The following is a 26,546-nucleotide window of genomic DNA, read 5'->3' as shown; positions in this document are numbered from 1 at the left end:
GAGCAGGACAAAACCCCACCACGTTAATGCTCTAAATGGCGTGGGGCATTATGAGATGACCGAAATGGAGCAGAAGCGGGGAGAGGAAAACCCACATAGGAAGCCATATCCACCTTACATCGATCATATACCCTTGTCCCGGTTTAGTACGAACTTCACTTTATTCAGAGAGAGGATCTCATGCTTCATCGATTGAGCACGTGTGATTTTCCCAATGCATAGCCAGAAATAATTAAAGCTAAACTTTTTGGGAACTCTCTCTGCGGACAAGCTTTCACTTGGTACACTAACACGCTTAAATTCTATTGGACTTAGGAGCAAATGGGCGTCTTCCATGACTACTATTACGAGTTCGGCCCGAAGTCACCATGGTGACCTTGCCGCTCCAGCAATTGAAGAATGAACCTGCGAGACTTCTCATAGTTGAGAAGCTCAAAATGAAGTCCAGAATCCCCATCGAGAGAAGACACTTCATCAAATGGCTCAGTGCCCTCAAAATTTCTCGAGAAAAGATTTGATGGGATGTTGTTTGGGATCTGGCGAGCTAGCGAATCATGACCAAGTACGAGAATTGCTCGAGAGGAAGCCGAAGACTCTCTTCAAAGGCCGCGTATTACAAATCCCCTTCTTCCTCAATACATATGAGTTGAAGTGGTCGGAAAGAAGATGAGGAGAATCGGAGGAGAGAAGGTGCAGTTGCGGAAATGGCAAAATTAAAGCATCCCATCAGGTTGTAAAACCCTTACAAAGCCTCCAGGGATCAAGCGTCACCATTCCGCGGGAGGGTTCGTTCCAAACAAACCCATACAGAACAAAGTATATTCTTTGATCGGCCAAGTAGATGCTTTGTTTGATGAAATGTTGCTCTGACAATAGAGGCGCCTCACGGAGATACCCAGACCGAAAGAACTGGCGAGGTGATGTGCAGATGGCACAATTCTTGGAATCATTCTACCAATAGTTGTGTTGTTTCGGAGATGTTATCTGAGGAAGGGATAACAGCGGGAAAGGCTGAAGCTAGAGAAAAACCTTCATCCTAATCACCATGAGATCATTTTCCCATACAAGTTAATATGGTCAACCTAAATTGGCGAGCAGAAGAAGAGACGAGAAGTTATAAGCGACTCCGGTAGAAAGCGGGAATAGTTTTAAAGGAGACTATGGAAAGACCAACAACATTTACATTGGAATAGTGCTCCGTAGTGCAAGTGTGGTGAAATTTAGGTAATCTGAAGCAGTCTGCCCACTCAGATGTTTTGGCGGATTGGAACCACGAGATAAGGCGAGCAGAGAAACTACCTAAACTGTCAATCGAAAGAATGACTAGCGGCCCAGGAAGAAAAATCAATAAGGTGCAGTACAAACCCTTTGGCCATCATTGAAGGCAAGTGATACAGCCGGAAAAGTGGCGAGACCAACAATGGGTGACAAGAACCCAAAGGAGGAGGTTCGAGCGGCAGTCTTGCACATTCCTCAATAGCGAGAAAGCGCTACGGAGGTGCTTCGAGGCCAATCCGCTAAAAAGGGAAAGAGGCAAATATTTCCCCGAGGCAGAACAAGCAATCTCTCAACCACGGAAGTTGAAAAAGCGAGAATCCTCGAAAGGCCTTATCCATTCTACCTGCGCGAAACACCTTAAACTCCCAGGCGAGGAGGAAAAAACCGATCATATTCCGGGAGAAGGGGCAGAGGCTGGGTTGAGGAATATGAAGAGGAATATTTGGATTATAGACCATCTCTGAGATGACGAGAATGTGCTCCTCAGGCGAGAAGAATTAGGAGAATGGGCGGAGGTATGATGGAGAGCAGATGGATTATGGCGGAGGTGGATCACGATGAAACCGGGAGGCCTTGGTGCGGGAATTGGAGGACTTGTTACGTCGCTGACCTAGGCATCAATATGGTGTTCGATTACGCGAGAAAAGTTCTGGCGATTGGAAGGAGAAGAGCACTCAGGACCGAGGCGTATTTTCCCAAGAAAGTTTTGAATGCGGTTGGAAGCGGAAGAAATGCGAACAACAAACTGTTCACCAATACAGAGGAACAACATATCACTGATCTTTGTCCTTCTCGGCACTAAATTTTCGAGATAATTGGAGAAGGAGCATTCGCAGTTGATCGTTTGGAGGAAATAGTGAATGGCCATTAGCTTCGCTTGGTCCTTCTTCTCGTGATAATCACCAGCGACATCAGCAGTCTTCCATGAGGCCCGCAGACGTGACGTAACGAATTTACCACGCGCCAATTTAATGGTTATGTCATTTAAGTCTGACTCCAAAGCGATTCAGACTTAAGGGGCATTGTTTGAGCAAAAATTGACACGTGACCAGTAAATAGGCCCGGAATAAAGTGCAAAAATCAAAGAAAGATGGAAGCCCAAAACCGTAAGAGACTGAGCCCAAGGCTCATGAGCAAACAAAGTTAATCGCCTCATAGGCCCAATATAATAGGAAGAGGCCCAGAATAGAACAATCCCATGACATCTCCGGATAAAGAAAAAGTCAACAATGGCAAATCATAGAAGCAGTGATTGAAGGGTTCATGACATCAAGTTGATTCTCGAAAAAGCAAGATCAAATCCTCTTACATATATATATATATATATTGAGATTTTTCTTGTCTTTTCGGAGAAGGTAATTCTCCCAAGAAGATAAGCAAGTTACAATCTCATAGAGGATAAGCGAGGAAAGGCGAGCTGTCCGTAAAGAGTCAAACTAACCATCATGGGTAAAATATCACAAAGGCAGTTGAAATTGGGAAAGAGATTAGGTTCCTTTTCAAGAAAATCAGGAAGTGATTGCTCTATTTGAGAGCCTATCTGCCAAATGAAGAAATCCTATTTTCTTTCCTTCCATTAAAGAAGAGAAAAGGGGAGATATCTTTGCCTAAATGAATAAACACAATCACCCTACTCGGAAAAGAAACATTACTATAAATACAAGAAGGAGGAACAGGTAAGACACAACAAAAAAATCATCACCCAACACACAAAAAATCATCACCCAATCAAACAAAGATCCTACACAAAGAAAACGTCAAAGGACAAGTTCAAAATCAACCAACAAGCCCACTTGAATTTCAAGTGAAACTCAGATCAGGATCCACAAAATCCGATTTAAGAAACAAGTCATTTAAAACGAGATTTTTCGTTAAATTTGTTCAAACCAAGACAGGCGGGTTTGAGTCTCCTCCAAATATGGAAAACTCAACAAAATTCACAGTCTGATCTCTAGCCCACTGAAGCCATAAAAAACGATCACTCCGCCTGTGCATTGAGAAATGATTGCGCTCGCCACTCAAAAGCCTCACAAAAGCATGAGGTACATCAAAGCTCTGAATCGCCTTTGGTATCGATTTACAAGTTGAAGCCTAGCACCAAGGTTGTCAACGGTCGCCCAACAGCGTCCCAGTCCAGCGTCCCCAGTCCAGCGGGTATTTCGAATCCAGACTTGAACCTTCTATCTCGATAGAAATAAAGCCCCTGTCCCTTTCATCTTCCTCTAGTATAAGCATTCACTTTATATATATATTTTTTTGTAAAAGGCGATTCGCCTAAAGAACAATTTAAATCTCATCCAACCATTCTGGCCAAGGCAACCTCTTATATCGAGATAAATTGTTAAAGTCCTCACTGATGCAGGCAGGAAAAGAACTTACTTGGGAGATATTCCTCACCCAAATTCACAATCGTTTGTTTGCAGAAATCAAGAACTTGGGGAAGTTATCCATTTCCAAACCAAGTTCTGCTAGAAATTTTGCTAGCGATGGCACGCCTGCACACCAAAGAAAGCGACTTGTTGACTCAGTTTATGGTTCTCAAGGCGTGGAGAACTTTGCCTTCCATCATAGGAGTAAACCAAGAACAGGCAAACATGAACTACATCTTCAACCTCTGTAGTATCCTCAATGTGATCTTGGGAGCCGCTCTCTGTCTCTTGGCGAGGCCGTGGGACGTTGTCTATTAGGTCGTGATGATGAAACTTCAGTGAGTACCCGCGAATCCTCTTCATATCTAAAAATAAAAATATTAAGTACACACTCGAACGATTCGTACATAATCACCGAAAACGAAATAAATTCGTGGACAATCACTGAAAAAAGAATACATATTTGGTGGAGTACCACTGAAAAATCGAAAGAAATTCGGTGGAGTCCCCTGAAAAATAAATGATTCGTGGACTACCACCAAACAAGGTAACAATTTCTGTGGTAACCCACCAAAGTGCGAGTTCAATTCGGTGGACTAAAAGAAATGTAATCATTTCAGTGGCAATCCACCAAACTAGAATCAATTTCAGAAACCAGGTTGAACTACAGAACCTTGAAATCAAAATCAAAATCAGTATCAGACTTTGGCTTTTCAAAAGTGAAATCAAATGTAGGCTTAATCAACACTTAGAAACGTAAATATATAAATCAAATTTGAAATCAAACCTTGAATAAGGATTTGTGAGAACTTGACCTTCAATGGCTTTTGGGTTTGCAGAGATGGAGATGGGTGTGATGGTTCTGTTTCAGAGATGGTTCAGGTTTGCTGGAGGTGATGGCAAAGGGCATCTTCGATGGTGAGCAAAGATCTGCGATGGCAAGGGATGAGTTCTTCGATGTTCTACGATGCAGGCAATGGCAAAGGGCTTCTTCGATGGTTCTGTGATGGAGGTTGGTGTAAATGGGATGGGGTGTGCGATGGGGTGTGTCTGCAAGAGGAGAGAATTTTCGGTGGGGTGTGGCTGGAATATTAGATGGGGTGGGGTTTGATTTCAGATGGGGTGTGGCTGAAAGGGAAGGGGGTTTTCAGTTGGTGGTTAGGGAATGGGGTTTATGAGGGCAATTTAGGAAAAAAAAGGGGTTAATGAGTAATTTGAAATTTTATTAAAATTTAGTGGGGTGTAAAAAATTATGGGGTGTAAGTAATTTATGGGGTTCATATAGAATTACCCTTTATTATATTATTAGTTTGAGATTAGCATTGTAGAGGGAGAATTGGTTTAAGGTTTAGAAAATGTGATCATATGTTACGCAATTAAATGATTAGTTAGAATTATATGTTTATCAAATTATGTAGGTTTTAAGTAGCTCTTAATTTAGTTGTTTTTCTCTTTCAATGTTGAAATATGTTGCAAGTTCGAATTATCGTACGTGCCTATCAGTCATACCTTCGTTATGCAGAGAATCACTAGTTTTGTCATTCTTAGTCTTATACATAAATGTATACGGCATGTATGTTAGTCACACTTATCTAGTGCTGTAGCAAACATAATACATATTTAGTTTTTCTATATGCAGTGCAACTCGCAGGTAATTTTTTTAAGAAAATGTTTGTTTGCTGCAATAGTTATTCCCTCCCGGCAAGTTGTGGTGATACAATGGCGGAGAGAGATGCTGGAGGAAACCAAAAAAAGATGATGGGTAATGTATGAAACATGGAATATAAAATTAAAGAATGCTAATCAAAAACCAATTGTTGGTTATGGGACCATACATAGAGCACCACTTTGTAGGAGGAGATTCCTAATTCTAGCTGGATTCTGGATTGGGCATGTTGAAAGCATAGTGGTTGCACAGCCACTGACATATATCATTCTCTAAAATGTAATAATCATATAATTTATCTCACTTAGACCCTAGAACACTATTTAAACGGACAATGTATCTTGATTTTACTCGTTTCCAAGTTGCCAAGGTTAACATGTGAGCTTCCATTGTTGGAAACCGAAAGGGCGAAAAAGAATTTCCGAAAAAGAGTAAGATGAAACTGGAAATGTTTACAATGTGATCTTCCATTGTTGGAAACCGGAAGGCAACAGTGAAGAAAGATGGTTCAATAAAGAGTAAATGTTTACAAGGGTGAAATTTTGGTGGGTACACAAGTATGAAGAATGTTCCAAAAAAAAAGGTTATCATCTGATTACATTTTGTGTTTTCATTTTTAGTTGGTCTTTATTATTCATATTTTGAGGTAAATGTCATTATTTTTGTTACCGCTACCATTCACAACCTTTCATTATTCAAATAATAATAAAAATTATCATTTTTAATCTTGTGGAATATAAATTACATACATATTTACGTGAGGCTAGTCTTCTAATTCACAAGTTGACAATGGTAAAAGTACAAAAACCATATCGAGTAGCTTTGATATTCAATTGTTGTTCACAACATCAACATTTGCAATCACATCAACCGACTTTTTAACGACTGTCCAATATCAACAGTTTCTTCTTAGCTTTCTCTGGAATTTTCCAATGTTCAAACAAAAGAGTAGAATCTTTAACTTCAAAATACCCTGTGATTCTGTGAACAAGAAAACCGTCATAATAGAAAATGATAAAATTGTCAAGTATTGTCCGACCAGAAACTCCATGATTTCGGGTGTTATGAGATATAGCATCTGGTTTTTGCGGTCATTCTTAAGCTGAACTTTCCTACCTAAGTTTTGGAAGCAAGTCTCAGTCATCTTAAAATGTGCAGATATGAGTGAGCACCCAAATACCAATTGGTTCGCATGTGATCTGTCATTCTAGGTTCATAGAATCTTTCTTACACTCTCCAGCCACTTTTCCATATCATTGGAAAGAAATAACATTGCAAATTCATAGCTGACGGACCAGTAGAAACTTCATAAAATTGCTTCTATACAACAAACATGCATTGGTCAGCTCAAATAAATAATCCAATTCATAGTCACAACAAGATTCTGCACCTGTCACTGAAATTCCAAAGAATAGCCACCTAGATGCATGAGACTTGTCCATTTTGTGACGAGCTCTAAGATCACTCGTCGAGGCCATGCATCTCGTATTTCAATAACAGCTGTTAGTTAGGATCTCCCTTGAGTTCGCAGATCCTATTTAGAAAAGATTGAAAGGAAATGCTTTTGCTCTTCCATTGATCCCACCATAAAATGCTGCAAGTCCACTCGTGCCTTCTTGATTAACATTAGAGCCGGAGTGGTAAAAATGAGAACAATAAAGACAGGAAAATTCCACGCCTGTCATTGATATTTAATGATGACTCTACTACACTTCTTAAGCCCCAAACACTGGAAATCTGGACGTGCAATCTCACTAGAATCTGAAGAAATTAGGACCAGAAAATACAAATTGTCAATTTTCAAAGTTCTGGAACAGAGAGGTAACATATATACCATGGTTAGTTCAAAGATAAGGGCTTGACTAGAGGTTATGTTAACAACGTACCAGCCTGTTGCCTGTCGGTGTCACCCAACTTAATCTTCATCAGTTACAATGACTTGTGTACCAAATAGGCTAGTGTTAAGTGTGACAACAGCATCATGTATGGTTCATATCCACCAGATTGACACCTGACACTGTTGATGCTATTCATTGAAGCTCATGTGTCTGTAGAACCTGGTTCAGACTCAGTTAGCCCACAGCTGTCCTTCCTGTCTTGGGCATATTACCATTCTTCTAAGTGTCTAAATCACCGTATTTTTTGCCTGGATTGTGTCGTTTCCCATCTCCAGGGTAATACAAGCAAGAATATTTGATTGAATGGTTTAACAATTAACTTGGATCAGAGGAAACCAATATCAATGACAGGGATTCTGTGGTACTGAATCACCAACTTCATATAATCAGCATATAAATGACCTTAGAAATGGGAAGAATCTACCCGACTATAAGCCGCATGCTTTCTTATATTATTCTTATCCATCATCAATCTCACCTCTGCCGCATCATCCCATAGTTCAGCGTCAGCATACATATTGTATAGCAATACATATGGAGCTGAGCTTTCGGGTTCAAGTCTCATTAATGCTTCAGCTGCAACTCGGGCCAACGCTACATTGTTATGCACTCTACAAGCACCTAACAATGCTCCCCATACAGCCTTGTCTGGCTCGAATGGCATGCTCTTAATCAAACCCATGGCCTCCTCAAGCTGCCCATGCCGACCGATGATGTCCACAAGGGAGGCATAGTGTTCAACACGTGGCTCAATTCCAAATTCACTAATCATGGATTTAAATTGACTCCGGCCTTCATCAACTAATCCTGCATGAGCACATGCATTCAACACTGCGATAAATGTTATATAAGTAGGCCGCACCTTTAACCTCTTCATCAAAGCGAAAAGTTCTAAAGCCTCTGCAGCAAAACCATGAGATGCATAGCCTCCAATCATTGCATTCCAGGAGATAACATCTTTCTGCAGTTTCATCTTATCAAATATTGTATGTGCCTCTTTTATTTCACCACATCGAGAATACATAGTGATAAGGGAGTTGTTTAATGGCACATCTGCAATAACTGTCTTTGTGACCATCTGATGAACCTGCATGCCAAGATGCAGATCTACCAACCCAGTACTCACACTGAGAACTGAAGATAAAGTGTGTCTATCAGGTTTCTCTCCCTCAAGCTGCATTCGAGCAAAGAGCTTGACCGCTCCTACAAAGTCCTCATTTTTCTCATACCCTGCTATCATGGAGTTCCAAGAGACCAGGTTCTTTTGGGGCATCTTCTCGAAAAAATCATGAGCCAATTCTAAACAACCAACCTGGGAATACCCTAATATCAATGAATTCCATGACAGTGCATCAGGATTTGGCATTTTACTAAAGAGGCTGGAGGCCTCTTCCATATCCGACGCATGTACATAGCCACTGATCATGGTATTCCAAGAAAAGGTATCTCGTTCTCTCATTTGGTCAAAAAGTTCCCTGGCGGAAACAATATTTCCTGCTTTCACGTAGCACATAATCATGATATTCCATGATACTACATTTCTCTCAAACCTCCTATTGCCCTCTTTTCCCTTCTCATGCGCCAATGGGATTTGATCAAAAAGCTTCCTGGCTTCTTCAACCCTTCCTCTCTGACCATAACCAGCAATCAACGTATTATAAGCATGCACCAAATCTTCTCTTCCATCATCCCTGTTCCCACATTCGAGAAGAATCCTTGCAGCTTCATCCAATTCACCATTCTGAATAAGCCCCGATACAAGTGCACTAAGAGAAGCCCGATCCCGTTCTGGCATTCTCTCAAAGAACTCAATTGCATGCACAACGTCACCGTTCTGCAAAAACCCAGTAATCATTGCATTCCAAGAAACAACACTCTGGTTAGGCATTCTATTAAAAAGCTGTAATGCCTCAGTCATCTTCTGATTCTTGGCATACCCACTAATCATTGTGTTCCAAGATACACAATCCCTCACTGGCATTTGATCAAACAAACTCCTCCCCTCCTCAATATACCTATCTCCACGACAAGATATATACCCCGATATCATCAAATTCCACGAAACCACATCTCTCTCAGGCATTTCATCAAACAACTTACGTGCCTTCGCCATCTCTCTGCGTTTTACATACCCAGTGATCATTGAATTCCAAGTTACAACATTTCGTTGCTCCATCCTATCAAAATCTTCCCTCGCTTGGGCTATCTGGCCAGTTCGGATCAAATGGGAGATCCTTTTGTTCAATGAAAAGAAGTCTCCGTCTAGGGCCTGAGTGGAACTTTTGTCTGTCGAAGTTGAAGTAAAACGAGAGAGCTGCACGGACGCATGTGGGCGAAGACAAAGACGACCTAGAGGCATGCTCATGAGTCTGAACACGACACTGTTTCGGTTGCCCATAATCATTCTCCGAATGACAACGTTGTAAGTCTTTGAAGGACTGTGTCAAAGAGAGAAGCTTTTAAACGTTTTGCTTGGCGGTTTGAGTAGAAGCTGGTGTATTGGAAGCTTTCGTTCCAAGTTTCTCATTCCACATTTTCAGTTGAAAGACAGATTACTAAAAAAAGGTTACGAAAATTAACTCGTCTTAACACATGATTTTTTTTTCTTCTTAGGAATATAAAATTATAACCACTAGCAATTTTATAATTTCTCCGCTACTTGATCCTCTCGAATTATGAATTTTGGATGAGACCGTAACACCTCAACATCGTATAACAAATTTATCCATGTTATAATAAACGTGTGTATATCAGTATTATAATTTAGAATACAAACTCATCATCTACTTATGTTATAACCAAAGATAAAAATATCAGTCGTGTAGATTGATACTTAAATTTACGAATATATCAATTTAGCTTTCAATATCAATCGTGTAGATTGATACTTAAATTTACGAATATATCAATTTAGCTTTCAATATCGTTCAACATTGATTGTTATTTCTTCGGGGATTAATATAGATGGGTAGCATAATCATATATAACTATTTTGTTTAGATTGATTTGAAGTATGGATTGAAAACACATGTCAGGGTTAAGTATGTCATCCTTGCTTCTTCTTCCTCTTCTTTCATTCTACTATCATATAATAATTTTTCACCTAGATTGGATAAGTAACACCACGTTAAAAAATAGACAACTTTTAAGACTTTCTTTCCTCTGAAAAATTAGCTAGAAAAGTGGGGGAACTCCAAGGCCACGTTAAGCCCAATCATATCATGCCCAAATGATGCTCAGCCTCAACCAAATGGGAGGCATTGGCAGCGGACAACTATCTTTCCCAATAGCATTACCATGGAACCCTCTACGACCTCTGCCTCCATTAACATCACCAATCCAATGCGCAGTGACCAAACAAGGACAACGCTTTCTCACCAAGCTTGCAGCCAATGCCAGGGACGCCAAGGTCACAAACAAGTTGATTTCCAAATTCCTTACTTCTTCTTCCAAGTCCATTGCTCTCAACACTCTCTCCTATCTTCTCTCCCCTGATACCACTCTCCCCCATCTCTCTTCCCTCGCCCTCCCTGTAAGTCCACCTCTCTCTCTCTCTCTCTCTGTGTTTTTGGTTGCCGTGAAATTGATAAGAACAAATTAAATCTTTTGCTATTTCTTAATGGTTTCCAAGAAAACATAATGACCCATTTCCTTTAGGTTGTTTTTTGTTTTTCAGCATTTTCTCAACAACCAAACAAGCCATTACTTTTCATTTCAGCTAAGTTATTCACTTGGGTTTTCTTCAGTTCTACTCAAAAATCACAGAAGCGTCTTGGTTTGAATGGAATCCCAAGTTGGTAGCAGCCCTTGTTGCCCTGCTCGACAAACAAGGCCAACACAACGAAGCAGAAGTTCTAATCTCTGAAACCATTTCCAAATTAGGCTCTAGGGAACGAGAGCTTGCTCTTTTTCATTGCCAGTTGGTTGAATCACACTCTAAGCTAAGTTCAAAGCATGGATTTGATAGTTCCTACAGTTACCTCTATCAGCTTCTTCATAATTCTTCCTCTGTTTATGTCAAAAACCGAGCTTTTGAATCAATGGTTAGTGGTTTATGTGAAATGGATCGACCTCGTGAAGCAGACAATTTGATTGAGGAGATGAGAGTTGAAGGACTCAAACCATCGGTTTTCGAGTTTAGGTCTGTGGTTTATGGATATGGAAGATTGGGACTGTTTGAAGATATGCTGAAAGTTGTGGAACAAATGGAGAACCAAGGGATTGCTATTGATACAATTTGTTCCAATATGGTTCTTTCATCGTATGGAGCTCATAGTGAGCTTGCTGCAATGGTTGTGTGGCTCCGAAAAATGAGAAGTTTGAGTCTTCCTTTCTCTATTAGGACTTACAATTCGGTCTTGAATTCGTGCCCTACGATCATGGCAATGCTGCAAGAACCGAAAGATTTTCCATGTTCGATTGAAGAATTGAATCGGGTTTTGAATGGTGATGAGGCTTTGTTGGTTAAAGAGTTGGTTGAATCAACAGTTTTGGATGAGGTGATGGTGTGGGAACCTTTGGAGGCCAAGTTGGATTTGCATGGCATGCATTTAGGTTCAGCTTATTTGATGTTGTTGGAGTGGTTTGAGGCAATGCGATGCAGGTTCAACAGTGGGAAGGATGTGATCCCGGCAGAGGTTGTCGTCATCTGCGGGTCAGGTAAGCATAGCAGTGTTAAAGGGGAATCCCCACTTAAAGGACTTGTTAAACAGATGATGCTTCGGATGGAAAGTCCAATGAGAATCGATCGGAAGAATGTTGGTTGTTTTGTAGCCAAGGGGAGAGCTGTGAAGGACTGGTTATGTTGAGTTGCTGCTTGAGGAAATAGACTGCCTTCCTGTGATACAGAAGTACCAGGGTAGCTTAGTGAACAGGGTAGCCTTCTATAAAATCATCTCTCGTAGCTTTAGGTTATACAATTTGACTTGTGGAAAAGTCAAAAGCAGATTGATGAGCATAACCTTCTTTTTTTCACGTTGTCAGGGATACTGGATTTTTGCTTTTGGTTTTTACAATAATCAACGTCCTATTCTCCAGTCCATCTCACCTTTGAAAAGATAAATAATCCATTTTCTCCAGGTGAAGTTATAAATTCAAGCCTATCGATAAAAATTTCAGTCATTTTTGCATGTACAAAAATTGGATAGCGAACTGGCTTCCAGCTTCATTCCATAATGGCGTTAAGGGAGGTGATAGTAATACAGGTACAAGTCTCATGTGTAAGTATATACAATGGAATATGTTGAAGGGATGAAGCATACAAAATTAACCTTAATTTCTCCCGACAGACATCACATATACAGCGAATGCAATTTTTCTCTTTGAATCCTAACCCTAGGAGCATCCCATATGGTTATTAAGCGCACAAACCGCCACACCGAGGGATGATACAACCTGTTTATATACAGAGCACAACCAATATACAACCCGAGGTCTCTTGTGATGATCTCCTTAACCAGAAGGAAAATACCACTCAAGCACAAGTCTGTCGAATCTTGCGAATTTCAATCAGTCTGGGGTTGTCAAGTTACGCCCAGCCACTCAGATTCAATCTAGTACATGTCAAAACTCGTATCCCAGCACAGCTTTCTCAGTCCCCGCAGAATCAGTCGAGGAGTGTCACCTAAAAGCTTCATTCCCAATAAAGAACACCTTTATAGCAAAAATAAGAAAATAGATAAAATTCAAGCAATAACAAAAGTAAATTCATGACATTATAGTGAACACTCATTGAAGGGAAAAAAATAGAACTTTGAGTAAAAAGATCAAGCTTATATTGGTGGAGAAGAGCCATAGCCTACTACACATAACAAATAATGGTATTGTTAGAACATTGTGCATAGTGCCCGTGCCACATTCTTGGTGGTTTTATTACAAGCCCCAGTCTGAGACTGACATTGTTAGAAAATTGTCTTACGTGCACCTTAGTTCTATTGGTGTAGTCACCTTAAATGCATCGCCTTCAGATTGTTATACATCACAATAATAACATCCCTTAATGAATTATTACTTTTTGGAAGTTCAAATAGCTACTAGCAAGTCACCCACACTAATTCCTCCACCTTATGTACTATTGGTGAAAAGTTGAAATGCCAGTGTTAAATAATTCAAGATAAACTCAAATGGAAATTACCTAATCTACTGTCTTCAACATTGCATTGTCGATAACAAAAACACTAGCATAAAATAAAATTTATTAAAGACAAAGAAATAATAGAGCATACCTGAACAAGATATACACTACAGGACTCTTTCATAGTGAATCTTTGAAGCCTATTCCAAAGATATTTTGTGAGGCTGCTTAAGAAAATCCTCGAGCCCCACAAAGACCTTGTTGATTCAACTCTAGAACAGGAGAACCTTGATCAATTTAACTTCAGAACCAAGGCATCCACCAGATATACATCCTTCCAAGATTTTTGTGGGAGACTGCTTCAGCTATTAATCGACGAGCCTGACCTTCTACGGCCAGAGGCAGAGATGGTGCTGCTCCAACACCAACAACTACTCCTTGCAACCTTGCCTCAATGTTACTGATTGCTCGCTGCAATGTTCATATAGAACACAATTTAGTGATTGCTTCATAGCAAAAAACTTACCACTATCTTTATAACATGTTTAGCATTTCAGGAAGTATACACCACAAATCATGGGTCACAATTGCTAAAGTTTCACTTCTGATCTAACATCCACATCTAGGGAATTTATGATCATATCTCAACATGAACAGGGATCAAAACTTATCAATCACGTTTAAACGTATAATGGAACAGCATCACTACTTCTATCAAGAATTCCTTACTCCTGAATAAATGTCCATATTCATCAGGTGGATATTCTGTAAAAAGATGCATCAAATTTAAGGAAATTCAGATCATAGTTTAAAAAAGAAATCCTTGCTCCCAACACCGTATTCTATCAGGTGGCATATTGTGTATGAAAGATCAAGAAACACTACATTGGACTAGGATATCAAAGTGATAATGATAGAGAGTTATTCTGTTTTCTTGGGGCAATTTACTCTAAGAAACGTTTTCACTCAAGTTGCAACAATTTGACATGGCAGGCCTTGAGAAGAGAAAATCTCCACTCGGTTCAATTAGGAAATGATAAATCAATTTCATCACTACCTTTACATTTATAATGAACAATAGTGACAGTAAACCTGTCACAACAACAATAATAAATCAGATAACCAAAGATCTAAACCTGAGCATGTGGATTCTGAACTTCTACTCCACTTAACTTGTGAGATTTTGTCCATTCCACAAGAGGATCATGGATGAAAGTTTCAAGAACACTCATCAGAGTCTCCTTATGCATCCTCAGTACTGAAAGTGTGATTTCACAGACCTTCAAAAAGATTCCCTCATAACCAGTGATGCCCAAGCCATCAATCATATTCTGCAGGTTTCATAACAGTCCCCATGAACGTAAAATCCCAGGTAATAAGAAACAATTTAAATTGGGTACGATTTTATAACCATCATTAGCAGATCATGAAGTTTTAATTGTACTCACACTAGAACATTCTAGTTCAAGTAAAGGCATGCATGTTTTATCATTTTGATAATCAACATACAATATAGATTTTATCCTCATTTTGATATTCTAGTTGGTCCTTCTTTTTGCACCTTAAAATAAAAGTATTTGAAAATTCTAGCAAGTAAAGAAAACTTGACACAATGGAAACCACATGCATCCATGTCACTTCTCTCACCTGAGTCAACCTGAAAGGCACCAGCTCAGGCTTCTCTAACTGCAAGCCTTTATCAAATAAGCAACTGAAATCAACATGAACACAGTCACCTGTTGTAGAATCAAAAAGAATGTTTTCACCATGTCGATCACCCAACCCCACAATATGCCCAACCATGGACCAAACTGCAGTAGTGTGTGCATAAGCAATCCGAGCCCTAAACCAAGCGGCTGGCTCAGAAAAAGTGATTAAGAACCATTTATGAAACACTGGAGGGAACATTGGAAGAATTTTGTCCTTCAACATCTCATCTTCTGGTATTTTACCAAGGCATTGATCATAAATTCGTTTGATCTGAGGATTTGTCTTTTGCCTATCAAATTTTCCACAGTTTATATATATGTCTTGAAGTATATGCCGAAGTCCACGAGTGTGGGACACCCATTCTACCATGCCACAGTCCTCTGTCAAAGGAATTACTGCAAAAGTGCGAATGTAGAGTTTCCTTCGACGGCTTTCTGGGTATTTAGACAACAAACGGTTAATCATTGCAGTGAACTCCATCATGCGGGCATCTTTCCTAAGGTCATCCTTGGGTTTGCAGAGGAATGGACGTTCAATGCCATCACTGCCCATTAGAACAATCTGAAATGCAAAAGAGAATGGGACTGAAAATTAGAGAGATGATGTGCAATGTAGCATAGAAAATCTTCTCCAGGACATGCACAAGTGACGACAGCAAAAGCTAACCCCTTCAAAATCTTCTCCAAATCCACAGTTTTTGTGCTTTACTACAACTTATGGAAATCCATCCAGTCAATAATTGACTCATCATATAAATTTAGATTTGATTATCAGGTGATGATTGGTGACTGTAGCTCTTCCTTTATTAAGTTAGGACAAAGGGTGGTGGGGGTTGTGGGGTTCACGACTTTAAACAGTCATTCCATATACATTTAAGAGGAAAACCAACATACATACGTAATTTGGTAAAATATGATGCCTTCTCGGTATATACCCTGCTATGGCATACCACAGATAAACCAATTCAGTTACAACACAGATAAACCAATTCAGTTACAAGTATGATAAGATGTAAAATCAGAAACATGTTAAATGACTACACGCATTTTCTAAATCCAGAAAAAGAACTCACTTTTTTAGGTCGTTGAAGGGATGAAAGAATCTCGGCCTCATCACTGATTGCTGATATTGTAGGAAGATCAGTCGCAGAAAAGATATCAGATCTAAGTGAGTCAGTGAGCTTCCCATCGTATGTCGGTAGGCTAACAGTTAGAGATTGCTGAATGGGCATGATAATTCCCAGTGGCATCATCCTCTTTAAGGCACTAAATTCAGTTGAGATATTAATTGTTTTTGCCCTTGGCTGACCAGCATGGAAGCATAACTTAATTAAGTGATCAATCAGACTTGCAAACTGCACAAACAGATTGCTGCCAGTATTTCCTTGGCTGAACTCTTTTCGTGCAGCATGTAGGATTTCTGCAGCCGCCTCCCGCCTTGAAGGAACAGTGGATTTTGAAACTGCTGCCATAATCCACAGAGCTTGTTGTGGGTATTTCCGGAGAACTGATGTAATGATGTTTTTGACCAATCGAACAACTTCCTCATTCTGGTGGCAAATTCTGGAAACCAACTGTGGCAGTACCGTTAACCACTGGTATGTTGGCAAATCCTTCAAACATCCTCGCATTATACTCATTACCTACCAAAATAAGAAGAGAATATAGAACGGAGAAAGCAGAGTTTAAATGTAGCTAAAAGAAATTAAGTTCATCTTCAATATAACAAAAGTTACCTTCATATGGACACTTTTCAAATCTTTATCGGATGATGTGCCACTTGTTAGATACATACTGCCAAAGTCAAACCATAAGGTTAACAACCTTGGAAGTGCCTGAAAGAGATTCTTGTGGCCCCTATGAAGCCCCTTTGCATAGAATAACAGTACATCAGGCACATATGACCACCAAAGCTTCTCAGTCTTTAAATTTGAAGAACCAACAATATCACTACTTGTCGGCATTTTCCCTGGACCAAGTTCAATGTTTTCTTCCTGACGTTTCCTGGCATCGGCAAGAACTTCCTCACAATACTTAGCCATGTAGAAATATCCTTTCTCCCACTTGGGCTGCAGTTCCCTCACCCTCGAATAAAGACTCAGCACATCTTCTTTCTGCTTCTGCCCAGTGTAATGGATCCACCTAGAATAGAGAAGAAGGGTCTTTGCAATATCTCGATTCTCATTCAAAGATTGAGTATCACAAACTAAAGGCGGCAGGTTCAGTGGAACCAGTGAAAGACTAGTAATTGATGAAATTGCCGAGGAGCCTACAATCTCTACAGGCATGTTCAGGAGAGACTGTTGCAACTGTGCAATGGCACCATCAGATCGCCGGGTGCTCCACAGAAGTTTAGCCTTCTCCATGTGAACATTAGGTGCATCTGTAGCTTGGGCTTCTAGAATCGCCTGGTTTGCTGTCTCATAATGACCGGCCATGCGACAGAGCTTTGCATATTGAAGCCAGCAGTTCCCAACTTGAGCGCCAAGAGCACTGGAAGCAAAAACCAGTCTGCGGAAGGCCAAAAGTGGCTCTCTTGCCCAGATTGATGGCTGTGTAAACCTGAGACGGTTTTCCCAATTCTCCATCACTTGGGAGAATCCATGATCACCCAATTGAAATGATTTCTCCAAGAAAGAGTCATCAGCAAGAAGAGTGTGAAAGTCCTCAAGCTCTCGTAGCAGGTGAAGTTTTACAACAAATGGGTAAGCGCGTACATAAGAATCCATGCCTGCAGCAGCAAGAGGAGCAATGAGCGCTTGCTTTGAGAGGGCAATTCTTTCATCAACTGAGAACTGATCCTTCTTCATCAGTGCCTGGAGAATCTTTGCAACATCCATATCAAATGAGGCATTACTTTCAGAACTGCTACAAAGTAGACCTTCTTCATCAGCCCCACTAAGATACTCATCCATCAAATCCCACCTGCCCAGCCTCCATGCTGCCTGTACACCTTGCATGCACCATGTTTTCTTGTACTGGGGAATCCTAGAAATTAAGCCATCCACATGAGTAACCATGGCTTGAAGGTGACACATGTTTAATAAACAGTTAAGGACATCGGAGTGCCTTTGAACTGATGTTGGTTCCATCTGCAAAGCTTGTTCACAAGAAGTTAAAGCCTCTGCCCAGTTTCCAGCCTTTTTATTAATTAAGAGCTGGTCCTGTAATTGTAATCTCATAGATTTCCGTAAACATGCAAAGCCAGAAAGACCATCAGGCTCATCTAGAGAGCTGTATATTTCCATTAGATATGAAACATCTTCGTCATCAAAGATGCCACTTCTCTCAGATGCAGGGTTAAAAGAACCTGACTTTCCCCTCACGTATGACTCATAGTACATTAAAGACCTTGCATAAGCCTGACACCTGAAGGAGGCCCTGGCAAGAGACACCCTAGGAATTGCAGACAACAGTTTTGAAACATATGTGCACTGCACGAGGAGATGATCTTGATTTTTCAAAGAGTTATGAATTTTATCCTTTGTCTTGGATGCTTGTTGCTTAGATGCCATTGATTGAAAAGACTGGGAAAGAGCTAATTCTTGTTTAATATCATCCACCCATTGACCAAGATTATCAAGGAGAGTGAACACAGCTTGAATGCATACTTCATTTTTCCCACCATTAACTCCATGAACTGCATCCCCACTGTTATCAGATGCTGCAATATCAAGAACACAAAGGATTTCTTCTGTTATGCCATGGCGTGCCTCCTCTGTGCCGTGACAGACAGCATTAAGAACTAAATACGGAAGCAAATATATTGCTGTTTGCATATCATGACGAACTATACCTCGACAGGCATTGAAAATGCTGCCACGAGAACCAGTGGCATGTGCAGTCAGCTTTCTTATCCAGTAGAATATCCATCTTCTGAATGACATAGATGGCCTGTAAATTGGGCCAGCAAATGAAGAATCAGCAACATTTGGAAGTTGAAATCTAGAGGTTAAGCAAGGGGCAATTATCTCTTTAACATAATTGGAGAAGCGGTCCCATAATATCTGACCCCTTCTATTCATCTTACTGCTACCATCAATACCCATAATCCCAGATGCATCAACATTCAAAGGCTCTTTGTCCTTTGGAGTCCCTGACATAGATGCAGCAGCATTCTCATCTAATGAGGCCTCACAGCCAGCAATCTTTAGCAGTTCCTGTATAGCCAATGCAGCTGAGTCTTGAATTATAGTGTCAGGTGCAGCTCTAAAAGCCCTTGCAAGGTGCTTGTGGATTAACTCATAGATAAGGTCATCATCAGAGCATTCAATTTTAAAACGTTGACATGAAAAGCCCTGCACTTTAGCAGGGTCAACGGCACCCAGGGCCCCAAGGCAATCAGCACATACCAACTTCAGCCGCTGTCCAACTGCAGTCCTTGATTCTTCTGCACATCCTCTTAGCAAGGATGTGATTAAAGAACTCAAAATATCCATATCTGTACCACTTTCAGCAGTTATCAGAGCTGTAACCTCTTCTTGTTTCAGGCTCAGCAACTTGCTCAACTCACACACAACCATATATCTTACATTTAAGCTCTCATGATTCAAACCATCAACAACATCACGCAATCGATCCTTCAATGTCATTGACCCTCGGGCTTCTTGTATAGCTTTGTTCACTTCATTTAGAGATGGAATACTGGGCAACGGAGGGAACTCGCGTACATTCTGCTTTAGAATGACCCTGTTATTCAGCACAAGTTCTTCCAAAATTTTAACCACTTTATCTAGATGTATGGGATTTTCTTCATCTCTCTCTAAAAAGGGAATAAGAGCAGCAAAAACTTGAGAAATTACATGCTTAGTGCTAGCTGGTGATACTTTCACCAGCTGCACAATGAAAAAATGCAGCACAGACAGGCCCTCACTCTGGAGGGCTTCTTTTCCAATAGCATGCATGAGAAGAACCATCAGTTTAGGCACATAAGTATTAAGGTGAGAACCCATCATTTTGATTAGCATCTCAATGCGTTGTAAGGCTTGTTTCTGCAGTGAAAAGTCTTCTGCATGGAGCATCTTTCTATCAATACTGTTAAGAAGGCCAACAAAATGATTCCTCAAAAAGCTGGGAAGATCTTCACCACCGGTTAGAACTCTCGCAACCTCTTTTATCATCTCAGGAACTCTTGCTAACCTGTAAGCATATTTGACATGTTAATACCTTGGCATAATTCTTGCATCTGTTGCAGTGCAGTAAAATTGTATTAATAAATATCCCTGCTACTGAAATTCATTGCGTCGCTAGTCAGTGAAAAAAGGTAAGTACCACAAAGAACTGTGCAGGCTGCATCTGAGTGAAAAGAACATTATAACCCACCGAATGCACTGACCAAAATAAAACCCAGGGGGATAGTAGACCTTCATACCTTCTGTTTATCTCATCTGAATCACCTCCATCTAAAAAGCATATGAGTTCGTCTAAAAGGGCCGGTAATGCAGCAGCAAAGATCTCTTGTTTGTCAGAACCAGTCTGCGTATGGTAAAATTGCAAAGCAACAGCTAACTCTTGCACATCTGCTCGATGGAGAACAAAAGCTAGCACTTTTGGTAGCCAATTAACTACAAGGGGCACCAAATCAGTGTTTAAGCACTTAGCCAGTTCATATAAGGTGTCAAGTGCTTGTTTATCATCCTGCTGAGACACTACAAGCTTCGGAAGAACAACAGGAATCATTTTCTTGACAAGATCTTCAGTTTCAATACCAAGAACTGATTCTGTAAACTCTTTGACCATAATTGGACGGCTAGACAGCCTTGCAGACAGATAATCAAATAGTTCATTTCGAACGTGGGCAACTTTCAAAAGGATTTGTTCAAATCCCCCTTTCAGATGAAAGTAGCAAGCTTTGTGTATCAGCCTAGATGCATTCATTCTCACTGTCATGTGTGGATTATCAAGCTGATCAACCAACAAAAAAAGAGAAAGCAAGAATAGTTGACTGTGAATGTCAACTGCAATCATTATTTCTGCTGTAGATTCCAAAAGAGTCTCAAAGGTTTGAGGATCTTTAGTTTCTGAGAAGGCATGCTTGATTATGTTAAAAAACTCTTCTTCTTTACTTTTATTTGATGTGTCCTCATCAAGAAATAAGTAACTCAAAACAGAATCATCAAGGAATGAACTAATCTGGGTGCAGAATGCATCTCTTACAGCATTCTTTCCATTAAGGAGTAAATATTCAACACATTTAATCCATTCAAATCTTGACTTAATCAGATTGTCTCTGCCCCCATGTACAAGTATTCGGTAAATATTTTTCACACAAGCAACTTGAACCTCTTCTGATTCATCATAAAGAAGTTCAAGAAATAGAGACTGCAGATGGGAAAAATTACAATCCAAACTCATTTCTCTGCTGTTCATATCAGGGGGACGTATGACTTTTGAATATACCGCAGTATTTTGTCTAACACTTCTGTCGCATTTTGAACACCAGAATCCTTGCAGTAAATAATCTGCTGTTCGACCATGTTTCTCATTTTTCATATTTAAAACTAACTTACACTGGCTTCTATTTGTGCCATCTCCATCATTACAAGATCCATAAAGGCATGACAAAAGACCAAGGGAAAAGGGAATAATATTCCTAACCTTCTCAGGTCTTTCTCCCCTCAAGAACCTGCAAGTGGGAAACAAAATGTATTTTAATGAATAGAATTTCTTATGGTTTCATGAGCATAGAGCACACAACAAGAACAATTTCTTTACTACTTTTACAATCACTTTGACAGAAAAAGGACTAGAATCTTATAGCACAAGTATAGCGCAAGCCAAAACCACAAATGCATCCCTCCACCACTACCCAAAGTAGTTAATCAACAAAAGACCATTTCCAAATGCAGTTTATGTAACACTGTTTTCCGGCACATGGCCATCCATGATAACTGATATAATTTTTCAAGCAAGAACAGAAGTTCTTAATTTTCTTTTATTTTGTCAATGACGCCTTAGGTGACATTTCATTATAAGATCCCATTTCCAATCCAGAGCATTATCAATACATTCATAAATTGATAATTTCGATCATATATATTACTAACATATGTGAAAACTATTACAAAACGTAAATGAACAACTTCAACTGTTCTCTTACTCAAGCCTTCTGAATATACGTGACATCCCACCGAAACCAGACCAAATGACAATCACAGGCATCGAAATTATAGCTTCAATATTAACTTCTTCAAATTCATCATTAAGGCCCAAATCCAAGAGTTCAAGCTGAGTTTCAGTTCCTGTTCTATGACCAAGTTTGCATGCAACTTGTACAGAGGTGCATTTAGTTTTCCACAGATGATGAGGGCCAGTATTATTTACAAGAGAATGGGTCCATGGAAGCTTTACAACATGCATAAGGTCTGCATCAACATCCTTATTTTCAAACTCCATACTCCCCATCGCTAAGGGACCTGAATAAAAACATAAAATTATTTAACATTCAGTATGATGGAATCACAGCATATGCACAGAACTCTAGTACTCAACAACAAGACCTCCTGAGAATGGAGTATTAGTAAACAGGAGCTGACTCAAGAAAATCTCGTGCAAAAAAGGCACCATTCCCATTTTATATAAAAGAAATTAGTCATTCAATACATCTCTGACACAACTAAGATTTACCTTCAGGGGATATTTTAATCAAGAAATGAAGTCGCGCCTCTTTTATGATTTCAACAAGGGTGCATTTATTATTAAGTATGTGTACAAAATGAGATGACTGATGCTTGGATAGTCAGCCTTTGCCAAAATGCAACACCCAATATACTCTTAGAAAAAGAAAAGAAAAGAATAAAGACTTTCCTTCAACTGGGAGAAAGATAGAAGTGCCATACATGATTATCCATTATCTTGATAGAATTTAAGAACCAAAAATTAGATAACACATCAATATCGCAAAAGCAAGATCTTTCATGAGGTCCATCTCCTTACTCTGTGAAAGCAACATGCTGTGAATTCCTTCCAGGTAGATGGAAATATCAAGTGCAACTGAATTTGCTCGCTTTGCCTACATAATATAACCCTATTTAGTGGTAGGTGAAATTGAGAAAGCTAATGATAAGTCCACCAGTTTAAGCCAACATACCTGCTGACATACCCAGGGTATCCATGCATACATCTGATTAAATATGCTTTGTGACAGATTGGTCTCTGGGTATCTACAGAAGGCAATGCAAAGCATGCTAAGAGATGTTAATGCGACCTCTGGTCTTAAAGAATCAGGATTGACACCAGGAGATTTTAAAATTTCAACAAAAGAAAGAAGTGACTGATGCATATAATCTGCATAATCTTCTCTTTCACAAGCAACTGTATGAGTACATTTGCGCTCCACCTGAAAATTAGAATCAGAACTCACGTTTTCTTTATCTACCTTTTGACGTTTAATCTTGAAAGTATCCACATCCTGAATAGGCCTTTTTTCTCCAACCCTCGAATTTTCTATTGATTTATCAGTTAATGCTGATATACTCTGACAGTTACTATTTGCAATTCTCGATCCAACAAGATCAGGACCAAGTATAGAGAGAGCTACTTGTAAGCAATCTATCAACGAGAAGCAAGGTTCTGGACAAGAAAGGACATAAACGAGAGACTCTGGCCTCCAGATATGAGGGGGACACATTTTCGCAATCCGCATATATGCATTGCACAATGCAACCTGGAAACAGAAATTATTTAAGTCCCTAGAACAAATCAATCCCTCCGAACAATTAGCAATTCACAGGGCAAGAACAAAATAAAGTTAAATTTATCTCAAGGACAACAGATGGGACGTTAATATTAACCTTAAGCTCCTGGCTTTTGGTACTCTTCATTGAATGAGGAAATACATCAACTAAATCAGCAGCTGTTAGCTTGAGAACATCTTCAGGGCAACTACAGTGTAATGCATCAAGGCAACCACCAATTGACGAATCATAAATGATGTTTCTGCAGTGTAAGCCCAGCAATTCATTGGCATACCAAGGTAAAAATTAGGAAATAATACCAGATGTAAGGATCTCATTTATCATTCCCCAAAGACAACAAAATAAAATGCCCCAGAAAGAAAATCTATTATTCCACGAAGACCACTATATGTATTAATGGCCTATAGAATTGACGACTTTTAGAACCATGTTCTCCAGACATTAATGCCGGTAAGTTTGCAATACCTATCTATATATGATATCTAGCCAGCACATCATGCCCATTACCAGGAATTACACATCTAAAGTAATTTCTCTTCTGTTTCACGCATGATCATGAACTTGAAGCCCTTCTGAATACTACAGCCTGCAGACTCCCTATCTATCAAAATTGCGTATAAACCCAATTCGGAAACAACTGCTTTCCAATTAGTGAAAATTATGAAGAAAAAAACAAGCTCAGCTGAAAACTATAAGACCCTAAGAATCTACATAAGATGTTTGAGTTAGAATGCATAAAAGAAAAGGGCATAATGAGAGAGGTCTACAACCACTAAAAAGTAGCACCATAAAATCAATAGAATGCATAAGATGTTTATCATAATTCAACCACTAAGGGGATATAAAATCAATACTAATCAATTTGACCTTCCGGGAAAGCCAAACATGCATTGATGGGTAATCAAAGATAATGAAGCATAAACTTTTTTATCTACTAAACGGTATCAATCATAAACTTTAACCCCAAAAAGTACCATCATAAATGTTACAGACAGAGAAAAGTTGCTTTGAGTTTTCATTCCACAGGGTGATTTTCACTTCTCATTCTTAAATAAAATGTTAATAGCAAACAGCTTTAAGTTTTGAGCATTCAAAGACAGACCTGAATACAGGAAGCCCTTCTTTGTCCTCCCTTAATATAGTTGATATCGACTGAATTATCTTCTGATGAGGAATGATGTCATAATTTATCGCTGATCCAACAACGCATGCAAATTCAAAACATGCCTTGCATAAAATTCAAATAGTGAGAAATCTGTAGAACAGGCTGCTTAAATATCTGAAGTCATTGAAAGCATTATCAGCTTGTTGAATTCTTTCAAGTTGCACCAGCATCATAAAAATGAATTTTATACTAAAAACGCCAACATAAAGCAATTGCTACTCACCATATGCACATCAGCATCTCCATAGCATAGAAGGGAACACGCAGCCATAACAAATGACACATTAATGAGTCCTTCCACATACAGAGTTCCTTCAGTTAAGCATTTACCGAGAAGCTTTATCATCCATGTTGCAAAAGGTTGCCACCTTATTTTGCCCGTAAGGTTAATCAAGATACCAATCCCATCATTCGGTTTATTACTTGCCGGGAGATCTCCAAGATGATCAGGATCATCCAAAATTGCATTGAAGGACTCACAAAAACACTTTAAAGTCAATTTAGTTGATTCCGTAATATTCGAAACGTCAGCACATACTGATGCCACATACAAAAGATCTGAACGAAGACAAAGACATATTTAGCTTTCTTGTATGCTTATGAAGGTAAATGATACCAAAGTAGTTCAAGCAAAAATATAAATCCATATCCCAAGCTATCCGCTAATATGACCAGTAAAGGAAAACCAAATAAACTTGGTATATCTTGGAATTAACTGATCATACTTGTCGTTGAAAAAACTTGTGTCCTTACCTTCAACAACGATCATTGAGTCAATGAAAAACTGACGGTACGCATCCCGTGCTCCGGTACGAAGTAAAGATAAAAGTGATCCAACGGTTTCAAAGATGACACCATGCCGAGAACTAAAACAATAGACATTACATCTCCATCATAAAATCACAACAAAAAAGCAATGACATGTGTTAATGCAGAATGAGTCCTATTTCAATCCCCAAATTTATTTCCACACTTCTCATTTTTTCCCGCACCGAAACAAACCGAAAAGAAATTAACTTTATGAACTAACCGCTTACCGAAACGCCGGTTCTGCGAAGAAAGGCAAGATGCGGCCGAGCAGAGGAAGAATTGCGCTTGCCTTTCCATGGTAAAACACTCCGGGAAAGTTCCTAGCGGTGTGAGCGATGAGCTTCAACACAGCTGTCACTTCTCTCTCGTTGGCTGCAAACAATGGAAAATCACACTAAAAAACGTCGTTGCATTGTACTTACTGTGCGAGAAAGCCACAGAGAGAGAGAGAGTGGGTGGTAGTGTACCAGAGGGAGATGGAACGACGTAGGCGTGAAGGAGGTTAGGGAGGACGGCGCGGAATCGGGCATCCAAAACGTCGTCATCGGCGTGGTTGGGAGGAGTGGCTGAGGTGGCAGCTATGCGTTCTCGGAGCTCGTGGAGGAGGCTCGATAGGTTTGCCATTCCCTCATGCTCTTCTTCTCTATCTCTCTTCTCTTCCCTCCCAATTTCGAAGTGAACTACATACACTCACTATGTGCCTGACTATGAACAAAGCATCCACTAGAGTCTTTCACAGTCACTCTCTGTCGTCCCTTCTCTATTGGGCTGGGCCCACTTATTGTTGGGCCTGCTGTTTTGGGCCCAAACCAGATGACATAACCGACTTTTTTTAATTTTAAAATACAAGCAATAGTCTAAACTATAATGGTGCGTTTGGAT

At 39.7% G+C, this 26,546-nt stretch overlaps 3 protein-coding genes across 7 annotated transcripts; 1 reads left to right on the top strand and 2 right to left on the bottom strand.

Moving 5' to 3' along the window:
- Positions 1-6,025: 6,025 nt before the first annotated feature.
- Positions 6,026-9,878, bottom strand: MEF9 (mitochondrial editing factor 9). Its single transcript, XM_016794927.2, has 2 exons — positions 7,200-9,878; positions 6,026-7,074 (listed from the first exon to the last, which is right to left on the bottom strand). The coding sequence occupies exon 1, from the start codon at positions 9,613-9,615 to the stop codon at positions 7,615-7,617; it is 2,001 nt and encodes a 666-aa protein (XP_016650413.2). The 5' UTR covers positions 9,616-9,878; the 3' UTR covers positions 6,026-7,074; positions 7,200-7,614.
- A 520-nt stretch (positions 9,879-10,398) lies between these two features.
- On the top strand, positions 10,399-12,250 carry LOC107881334 (pentatricopeptide (PPR) repeat-containing protein). Of its 2 annotated transcripts, none has more exons than XM_016794928.2 (2): positions 10,399-10,743; positions 10,958-12,250. In XM_016794928.2, exons 1-2 carry the CDS (start codon positions 10,441-10,443, stop codon positions 12,017-12,019), a joined length of 1,365 nt encoding a protein of 454 aa, XP_016650414.2. In that variant the 5' UTR covers positions 10,399-10,440; the 3' UTR covers positions 12,020-12,250. The 2 variants fall into 2 exon arrangements, 1 of the variants encoding a protein (XP_016650414.2); XR_016127922.1 differs by having other exon boundaries at positions 10,606-10,743; positions 10,869-11,097.
- Positions 12,251-12,332: 82 nt separating this feature from the next.
- Positions 12,333-26,344, bottom strand: ATR (Ataxia telangiectasia-mutated and RAD3-like protein). 4 transcript variants are annotated; one of them, XM_008237910.3, is made up of 16 exons: positions 26,132-26,344; positions 25,892-26,036; positions 25,608-25,720; positions 25,078-25,412; positions 24,792-24,916; positions 23,786-23,930; positions 23,083-23,658; positions 22,929-23,004; positions 22,093-22,408; positions 20,365-21,618; positions 16,730-20,132; positions 16,067-16,636; positions 14,932-15,555; positions 14,421-14,615; positions 13,436-13,755; positions 12,333-12,863 (listed from the first exon to the last, which is right to left on the bottom strand). In XM_008237910.3, exons 1-15 carry the CDS (start codon positions 26,286-26,288, stop codon positions 13,588-13,590), a joined length of 8,202 nt encoding a protein of 2,733 aa, XP_008236132.2. In that variant the 5' UTR covers positions 26,289-26,344; the 3' UTR covers positions 12,333-12,863; positions 13,436-13,587. The 4 variants fall into 4 exon arrangements, with proteins under 4 accessions (XP_008236132.2, XP_088910691.1, XP_088910692.1 ...); XM_089054565.1 differs by having other exon boundaries at positions 12,333-12,841; XM_089054566.1 differs by having other exon boundaries at positions 14,458-14,615.
- Positions 26,345-26,546: the final 202 nt, after the last annotated feature.

The sequence above is a fragment of the Prunus mume genome, linkage group LG6 (genome assembly GCF_029339155.1).
Source record: "Prunus mume cultivar Tortuosa linkage group LG6, ASM2933915v1, whole genome shotgun sequence".
Lineage (NCBI taxonomy): Eukaryota > Viridiplantae > Streptophyta > Magnoliopsida > Rosales > Rosaceae > Prunus > Prunus mume.
Note: the sequence above shows the minus strand (reverse complement) of the source record. Positions and strands in the feature narration are given on the sequence as shown.